The sequence below is a fragment of the Palaemon carinicauda genome, chromosome 45 (genome assembly GCF_036898095.1).
Source record: "Palaemon carinicauda isolate YSFRI2023 chromosome 45, ASM3689809v2, whole genome shotgun sequence".
NCBI lineage: Eukaryota > Metazoa > Arthropoda > Malacostraca > Decapoda > Palaemonidae > Palaemon > Palaemon carinicauda.
In genome coordinates this window covers 16,337,180-16,347,179 of record NC_090769.1, presented here as the reverse complement: position 1 = coordinate 16,347,179, position 10,000 = coordinate 16,337,180, and the positions used below count along the sequence as shown (strand labels likewise).

At 33.7% G+C, this 10,000-nt stretch overlaps 1 protein-coding gene across 6 annotated transcripts in view; it reads left to right on the top strand.

Annotated features, from left to right (window-relative positions):
* LOC137634743 (ATP-binding cassette sub-family G member 1-like) overlaps positions 1-10,000 on the top strand; it is a 397,250-nt gene that overhangs the window by 317,441 nt on the left and 69,809 nt on the right. For all 6 annotated transcript variants that reach the window (XM_068367239.1, XM_068367238.1, XM_068367236.1 and 3 more), the window contains one exon: positions 1-544. This exon is cut by the window's left edge and continues 501 nt beyond it. In XM_068367239.1, coding sequence (XP_068223340.1) covers positions 387-544 — 158 coding nt within the window. In that variant the 5' untranslated portion in view covers positions 1-386. The remainder of the gene's footprint in view (positions 545-10,000) is intronic.

The following is a 10,000-nucleotide window of genomic DNA, read 5'->3' as shown; positions in this document are numbered from 1 at the left end:
AAGAGAAAAGGTGCGTTAATTATAAATGCAAAACACAAAAATGAGGCGAGTTGTTGACTGACTTTTTTTAAACCTCTGTTAATTAAAGGATTTACGAGACAAAAAGTCTTCATTTGCTCTAGCATTCATTTGCAACTCCGCTCAAGTTTTATTTTCTAAACTGAGAAACGAGATAGAAAATATAAGGAGTGTGATAGATGAAACCGATTATGTGTCAGGAAATTGCAATGCTAAAGTATTGTGCCGGATTTTATTAAAAAGTGTTTTTGTAAGTGTTATTCGAGAACTAAAGCCGTGATCCTCCAAATATTCCATTGATTTTGAGACTTAAATAATAAGATTGTCATAATCTTGGAGGAGGTTAAAACCCAAGATTCAACCTCAACATGGCGGAGCTTTTGAGTGTGCAGGTTCCCAGCAGACGGGGTTTGGGAGGTTATGCCGAGTTCCACAAGGGGCCTGATGGGGTGGCCACCCCAATCATGGGCTCTCCGGCCTCAAATGCGCCCTACCTCAAGACCAATCTCAATCATGCTCGCATCAGGTAAGTCTGAATATATTCATGTATTTTTTTCTCTCTATTCATTTGTCATGTTTAGCTTAGGAAGTCAAATATTTGCTTCGTTTAATCTTGGGTAAATAAATTTAGTTTGTATTGCTTAAAGAAGAAGGTTGGAGCTGAAATCCCGTGGCATTTTAACTATGAATATTTTGGAATTTGTTGTGAACTTATTACCTTACTGAGTTGATTTCGTTGTCATTATTTAAGAGCTATTCTTCGATTTCTGTGAGCATAGGAATATAATTGGCTTCGATATTTATAACACAGCTTTTCGTGTTGTTCGGTGTTTCAAAGGACAAAATGTCACTTTTTCGTTTTTCTGTGAATTCATGGAAGACTGAGCAAATATTAGCCTAATGATTCCGGCTTCATTTTTTGTATTTTTCGGCATTGTAAAATCCCCAGAAGGTCATTATCATTACTATCAACTTCATTGCTATTTATTACTACGGTGGAGCTTAAAAACAATCACTGTTTTTTGATAGATAAATCCTTAATTAATTTTTAAGCATATAGTTATTCTAATGTTGTTTGAAATTAAGTACTATGTAGGAAGTAGGACTGCTTACTTTAAAAATATTTATATCAGCCATACTCAACTATTGTAGAACTACCCTCCGATATTCATTTAGTATTTGCAACTCGTATTGTGAAAGATTTATTGCACATTAATGTTCACACACGTTTACAAATATACGCACGTGCATTTACATGGTTCCATTTCCGATATGTATTTCCATATTCTACTGCATACGCATTTGTTGTTGATTTTTTTTGTGTTATATAAATTCTGTATAAACGTTAATAACCTGAATAAGGAAAGCGAGATTATTATTATTATTATTATTGTTGTTGTTGTTGTTGTTGTTATTGTTGTATTGTGCTTTACGGAACAAACCTAAAGAATATAAATTCACAGATGAAACAATGCTAAAGTAGAATGCCGAAAAAAAAGGAGAAAAAAATAAAATTAAGCAAAGATGATTAAATAAGGAAGTAAATGTACAGTATGTCTACACAATAGCAATGTTAGTGAGCAAAAGCTGTCCTGATTTGACTGACACTGCCTGTAGGAGTTGAGGCCATTTCATGCTTTCTGTTCTATTTTCAATATTTATCCGGTTTATTAATTAGAAGTGAATCTTGTTGCCTTTGCTCCCAGCAAAGGAAGAGCAAATGCAAGTTATTAGTTTAGGAAATTGCTTCATTTCCTACAATTCCCGTTATTGGCAATATTGGATTTTTTTGGCGTTTATTTTTCTTTTTATCGCTAAAAGGTTTTCGAAATGCTTGCTTCCATTATTTGTTGGCGAGGGTTACGGCACCAACCTAGGAGATGGATATTTTATCATGTAGTTTTATTTATATGTGGTATATAGAATGAAAGTATATATATATATATATATATATATTATGTATGTATATATACATATATATGTATATATATATATATATATATATACACATATATATTTGTGTATGTTAGTATGTATATATGTGTGTGTATGTTTGTTTATCTTTGTGTGTCTCCAGAATATGTGGCAACCCCGTACTTTCAAACAACTTTATTTTCTGCATTGAATCTAACCCTTTGACTATGATAATAATAATAAAAAAATATGGGCTAATAACAGCTGTTGTCGCGCAGAGTCCACGAAAAAGAGTGAACATTTCCTAATGTAACCGAGTTATTTCAGTTCTCGGTTCCTGAGTTATATAACGAGAGCCATCACTTTGACCGTTACGTACACGCGCGTGTTCGTGTATTGGCCGAGAGATTTTTTGTCCAAGGCGCGTCGGGACAGTCACGAGACCCAATTTAGATATAATCGCTTATTTTCTATTTCGTGGAATTATGTTAGCCCTGCTGCCTATAAAGCCCCTTTACTGCCGTTCCCTTCAAGGGCGTTATCGTTCTTTGTGGGCTTGTGTGTTAGTTATTAGGGAGGATCAAACCAGTTAGAACACCAAGATGAATGGAATTAGCTCAGGAACATTAGTTTAGTTCTGTAACTTTTTTTTTCCATCTCTAGATCTTTTCCTTTTCCTCTTGCTGTCTTCTTCTTCTTCTTCTTCTTCTTCTTCTTCTTCTTCTTCTTCTTCTTCTTCTTCTTATTACAGTCTTTTCCCTATGGGACATATATATTGCCTGTAAATTGCCTATTCTATTTATAAAACATTAACCTGGATCAACACAGTGCTATTGGATTGCTTCCTAACATTATTCAGTTAAATAATAAACCGAATATTAAGTTTTTTTTTTATATGTTTTCTTGGCTATCATTTAGTAGATGTTCAAACTAAATAATTGCTTCCATGTTACCCTACAGTCTTTGGCCGTTATGGTCACAGTAGCGTTTCATCACCACAAACAAGCAGACTCACGAGTTGTTCCTGCCTCAAGGGGCCTTGTCCAAAATTATATCTTGATTCGAAGTAGAATCACCTCGTCATGGTAAACAAGTGAAACATATATACCTGGCGCAGTGTTAGATACGTTATTAAAGAGGCAAATGTTCGGATATTGAGGGTAATATATGAGGAGATATAAGATCGAGATTGGATAATTCTGTGCAAATGGAATATGAGATAGTACAACTGATTTCTATTTAACGTAACTTCTTGGGAAGAGCGATAAAAAGTGTGTATTGTAAATTTATCTTTGTAAATTGAATTTTAGATTTATTGGCCACGCTAATATCCGGTTTCAGTGGTAAAGTCCAGACATTTTTAAAAGGTCTATCTGCATGCATGTTACTATATGAAATTCGCGTCCTATTCCATTTATTTTCGCAAACCCTTTTCAGTATCAGATGGAAGTAATTATTCGTATTTTGTGTTTTTTGTAGCATCATTGCTTGTTTCTAGCGATAATAACAATGTCTTTAAAGGTTTGTTTTGATGTAAAATTGTTTCAGGTAGAATTCAGGATGATATTACGTTGCCCGGTTCGAAAATTTTTACACGAAAAAATGTATCCTTTTTCATCATAATTGTATTTATTGATTTCAAAGGGAAATATAATTTTTTGAAATATGTTTATATCCATGTGAAACAATCCTTAACTTCAGGAGTAAGCTTGCACCAAAAAAGAAAAACAAATTCTAAAAATAAAATAACATAAACCGATATAATTCAGTAATAATGTATTACTAAGAATGAGTGCCTGGTTATGACATTGTAGATTAATCAAGACTGTTTGAATATGATTCGTTACTCTTAGAAATATCACATTTGAAATGAGTATATGAGTAATATCAGTTGTTTTGCCTTGCAAAGAGCGAACACAACATAATGTGCTTATTCTACTTTAGAATAGTGTGTCATTGAAAGTGGGCAGTACGTTTTCTATATTATTCTTTAAAATCGTGTTACACAAACTAAACTAGATTTCTTTGAACTAGCAATTGATTATAAAGTTATATGATGGAAATTAGATCATTCGAAATATTTAATTATATCATTTTTATTCTTTACGCGTATTTTTGAAGTACAGTTAGTACAATCGTAATACAATTTGCATTATCTTTACATAATTTTTAAACAAATGTTGAATATACTGAATCACTGGGCAAGAAGTTATGGCGGAACTTGAGATCCTTCATTAAACGTCTTCGCCGTATAAATCCCCTCTTACATACCATGAGCATTTAAAGGAATCGTAGATCTTGGCAATAAGATAGAAATGGAGTTTTCTTTAATATCGAGCAAGGCGGTTGTGAACAAATACTCTCTCTCTCTCTCGCTCTCCTCTCTCTCTCTCTCTCTCTCTCTCTCTCTCTCTCCTTCCACGAAATCTTTTTCAAATAGAATGAAAATCAATAGTAATACTGTTGACGCCAAGACCTCGTTATGAAAAAAATCTGTCAAATATAACTTTTCAACTTCATCTTCGTCATCTATTTTTTTCCACTTCATTGGCTCTTTTTTTCATTATTCTTTCTTTAATTCCAAGGAATTCTAGTTTCATTTGGTCGTTCCACGTGTCCGGGAGATTTTAAAGGCGTACCTTTTCCCAAGGGCTGGATTCATGAAAGTGATTTCGATGCTAAATAAAACTTTTGTGGCCACTCATTTCGGCCCTCAGTCAGCTGCACTCTGGAGGATTATCTTCTTATTTCCCCAATTTTTATTTATCATTTTGCATTAATTTATGTTTGATTTATGGGGTATCTTTTGACTGTAAACTTATTGGTATTGATTATTTTTTTCTTGCTAGTCGGCACCGATGATGCGATGCCAGGTCACCAGATTATTTGAATAAATTAATGTAAGCTCAAGATAGTTGGCGCCAGTGACCATTAACGTTGCAATACCTTATTGGTACATAGAGGGATTCCAACCATTGCATTCTTGGTGTTCATTCCGTTGCTATCCGATTTTCAGTTAATGAATACTATGACTTATTGAAAGATATTCCAAAGACCAACGCAGCTTGGGCTTATGTGCTGATCTACAGACAGCTCACATAACAAGCCTTTCATTTATTGACTAATTTAATAAAGCACCATTGCCAATGGTAACTAGACGTACCCATATGATTAAAAGAAAAGAATAAGCACCTCTGCTTATAGTTGTAAATCAGCAGCATCGTTTAGGCCTTTCTCAGGTCATGATTGATTTTCACTGGATCACGACCTTACCGTTCCTTTGAGCTAGGAATGCCCCGGCAACTCTGTTCTCTAGGTTGTGACCATACTCTTGCGCGTGCTGCTCATTAGAGACCTTTACACATATAGAACCTTTATTTAGATAAGTGTTTTTCATTCATTAGTGTTTAAGATTGTGAAAACTTACTTACCACTAAGGAAGGTCATGGACGTTGATCTTTGAGATGAACGGCAAAATACCATTTTAGATGTTCGCATTTTCTCCTTTTCTTATTGCGGGCCATCTCTCTCTCTCTCTCTCTCTCTCTCTCTCTCTCTCTCTGTTTACATGTAAGTATTTTTCGAGGCGAAATGTATCCTAGCAACGTACATATTTTAGAGAGTTTAATATTGCATAACAAGTCGATTCCTATCATTCTTTCTTACATGTCGTAAACAACATTGGAACTGGTTGAGTTTCACCCAATATCTTTATATTCATTAGTTTGTGAAGAATATTCAATGTAAAGAAATGGAGATGGTAAGAAATTTTTACTGAATACTAAGTGGTTTTTGCAGAATGCTAATTACTGTAAATAAATGCAGATTCTAAACTACTCAGACACTGTTGAAATGAACCGAATTTCAGACTTTCACGCAAAGGATACGTATCCTTATGAAATGTAGGGTACGATTCCGTCGTTTGGTTCATATATTTATTTATTGGAACTTCTTATCTGCCAAAGCAAACATTTCGTAACGCTGGTTACCCCAAGGTTATATATTTTCTTATCATAAACTAAGAACTGGTGGTTTTCTGGTTCCCTACGTGCTGAATCTGTTCTACGGTAGATTATTACGCAGCTTTTTTCGTCGACTTTTGAATTACCTTTACATAATATGCTAGGAAGTTTCGAGTATATGTGTTTTTGAAAGGTACTAACCAATTTTAAGAGCGTTTTTCCAAGTCTGTTTTGGTAAATATCTTCCTCGATATTCGTAAATCTCTCTCTCTCTCTCTCTCTCTCTCTCTCTCTCTCTCTCTAGATAGATAGATAGATAGATAGATAGATAGATAGATAGATAGATAGATAGATAGATATATATATAGAGAGAGAGAGAGAGAGTCTCTCTCTCTCTAGATAGATAGATAGATAGAGAGAGAGAGAGAGAGGAGAGAGAGAGAGAGAGAGAGAGAGCACTGAATTATTAATTTCTATTTTCCAGTACACACGGGTAATTCTATCTAACTCTCGAAAGTTCAATGATAAAACAATAATGGATAAAACATTTCATATCTCTTAATATAAATTCGGCAGTTGGGGTGGAAGTAAAGTTACCCTTTTAACACTTATCTGACACAAGTTTATAAATTTATTGCAGTTCGAATGAGTTTGGAAAGCTCTGGGACAATCAAAGACTTGGAAGAGTTTGATAGAGAATAGGAATTCTGTATTCTATTATATCTCTTGATGTCTTATCTAGTAAAAACATGCAATACTTATGTCAATTTTTTTTTTTATAGAAATATTTATTGTTGTGTTTTTTTCATGAGTTTATTTGATTATTTTTGTAACCCAAAGATATTCTCATGAAGAAAATATAATTTGGTAATATTTTTTCTTTTGAATAATCGATTGTTTTTTTAAGTTTGGAGGTTTCGATGTTTCGATTGCAAATTTATTTATTTATTTATTTATTTTATTTTTTATTTTTTTTTTTCAAAGAGAAACTCTCCTTTTATACTATCGTTGTATTACGCATTCACTTTTTCCATAAACAAAAGCTTATAGTGGCAGCTCACTAATGTGAATTAAAAGAATAAGAATCAAAATATTGACAATATTGTTTCTAACATATATTATAAAATTGGGAATCTAGTGTTAAGCACTAAGAAAAACTCCTATACATTTTCTGTTGCTTTTAAGACTGCAGCATACGGTTGAATACGGTTATATATTTTTTACAGGAGAGTTGTATTTATTCCGTATATGCTAATGATTGAAAAGATAGAAAAAAGACGAATATTTCTTATGAAATCATGCATGGAAGGTGATTTATATTTCTAATTCAAGTAGACGAATAAATTTACTGAAAATGTCTGATTCATGCTCTATGCTTGCATATGGCTTAAATTTGATCATATAACAGGCCCAACATTATTAGATATTTCTATCTGTTTTTGTTTTTACCTAACAGCTGTGTATTTTGCCGTTTTGTCTACAGAGATTCTTTTAACTTCTAAATAGGTTTAGCTAGATCCCAGGTCACTGAATGGTGCTCTAAAATGTGTAAAGCTTATAAATTCGGAAATTTAATCACTCATTGACTAGAGTTTAGCATTTTTCCCTTTTAATTTGTACGCACTCTCCAGCCACGGGATTTGAACTTTTTGTTCCTACGTCACTTTCTATTCAACGCAACTACTTCAAATTGTTCTTCAACCCTGGCTAGCAACAGAGATCGTGTAAATTTAGGGAAAGAAAAGAAGCAAACCCGTTAACCGAGTGCATTGTAAAAGCAATTTTCCCAACAGAACAGAGTAACCTTGGACACCACTTATTGTAACAAACCAACTCCACATCCATTGTACTGCAGCCATTCTCCGAAAGATTGGGTGAGCTGGTTCTCCATCGTCTTGTTGGTACCAACCAATTTAAAATCGCGTCGAAGAAGTTATATTCTCCAGAACAGTCATCTTCCTATTAACGTTTTACCAACCAAGACACTGTCAAGAGTTGCCACAGTGACGTCACTCGACACTTCTTGTCGCAAAGGGGAACGAACGAATATAGAGGGAGGGAAGGGAACCACAGTAGTGTCTCTCTCTCTCTCTCTCTCTCTCTCTCTCTCTCTCTCTCTCATGCTTCGTGAAGGCAGAGAAACAGTTTGTTTCTGCTTTCGTCTGTCCGAGGTGCTTGACGTCAGTTTGTAATTGGATCAGTATGGACTCCTCTTCTGTTTCATTTTCTCAGTTGTAAAGCTCATCTCTCTCTCTCTCTCTCTCTCTCTCTCTCTCTCTCATTGTAATCTTTCTTCAATAAGTATGCTATTTTGAGACATATTGCAGTATTATAATGTACTTTGATATTAGTTTTTCCTGTTAATTATTGTATGAAATTTTGCTCCTTTTATTCGTCATTCTTTTTTTTTTCTTTTTAATTGCTGCAAACTGTAAGGTGTTTTTGGCTATTTAAATAAATTCAGTCGTTATGTATTGAAATACTTTTATTCAAAAATATACATATAGTTATTATCTTTTTTCTTAAATTTAAATACATTCTTGAAGTTATTGTAGGGTAATTAATCTATATTTACATCAAAGAATTAATGCCACTTAACATTTGATTGCTATTTTTTCGTGCCTTCCAAATCTCTTGCTTTTTTCTCCCGATTTATAGTATATTTTTCTTCATAACCCATTGTATAATAGAGGTTCATATACGATTCTTAAACCTGATACTATTTTATTTTCATCTGACCTCGAGTCCTATCAAACGATCTTAATATAATACCCCCTCTCTCTCTCTCTCTCTCTCTCTCTCTCTCTCTCTCTCTCTCAAGAATTCCTTTCACATTTAATCTGAAATGGTGGGTACAATTTTAGTAAATGTTTTTATGTAAAAGATACTGGAAAAACATATTTATCGCTTTATATATTCTTTTTCTTCGTTTTCACACACACAAACACATGTGCACACACACACACACACACACACATATATATATATATATATATATATAGATATATATGTGTGTGTGTGTGTGTGTGTGTGTACTAGTATGAAACCTAGATATAAAGGCTTAGCACAGACTACATATTGGTTAACCGGTTTGATGTGACTATGGTATGTAAGGAAAGAAGTGAAATTGCTTACCTATATATGTATAGAGATTTATGGAATAATTTAGATGAATCAAATGATTTAGATGTGTTAGATAGAGCATAGTAAAATCTGTGCAAGAGCACACAAAAACGAAAATATTTTTGTGGTATTTTATTTCGATAACCAACTAGCGTCCAGTCTGACGAAACTTTAAGGCTTGATCTTGTTTCTTAGGTACGTCATCCTTGGCTTCAAATGCTGAGGGTGAATATGTTAATGGGGAGTAGCTTCTTTCAGAAGGTGCTCCAATGGTACCACACCTTAGGGTGGTGTCACGCGTGTAGGTTTTCTGATATATTAAGTAATCATTCTGCAAATTTTGTACCAAGTAATCAACATTTACTTTGTATTCTATTTTTTTTTTTTTTTTTTTTGGTACTGTAATCCTATAGTCATGTATATTTGGGAATGTGATACTATCACGTGCAATGTCAAATTTCCCGACAATATCACTTCTTTTTTTCCGCTTTTGGCAATGTGATGCTAAAATATGCCAGAAAAACGTTCTTTTGACACCTCCTTCAAACAAATTCATATAATAAAGAAAAGACAATGCGAATTAACCAACACCAAAAAGCTGTAAATAACTGTATACGAAAATGAAACCGGGAACCTCCATTTTAGAAAGATATTCAGAGTAGCGAGACCGTTAGAAAACTTAGTTTTTGCTCTCGCTCAGGTGTTTTACACTACCGAATATATACCAAATGAGGTGAATTTCTCTCAAATTTTTATGTATGCAGAAAAGAATATTAAATTGTACTTATTGAACTTCATGATGCTGTAGTATCATTTTTTGCAAATAACAAAGCCCTTGTGCTTTAATGTTAAAGGTCTTAGTAGTTCTGCTTTAGCCATGGGGACTCTCTCTCTCTCTCTCTCTCTCTCTCTCTCTCTCTCTCTAAGGTACTGATTAGAGTAGGTTAAGATGATTCAGTAGTTAATAAGATTAATGTTGCTCG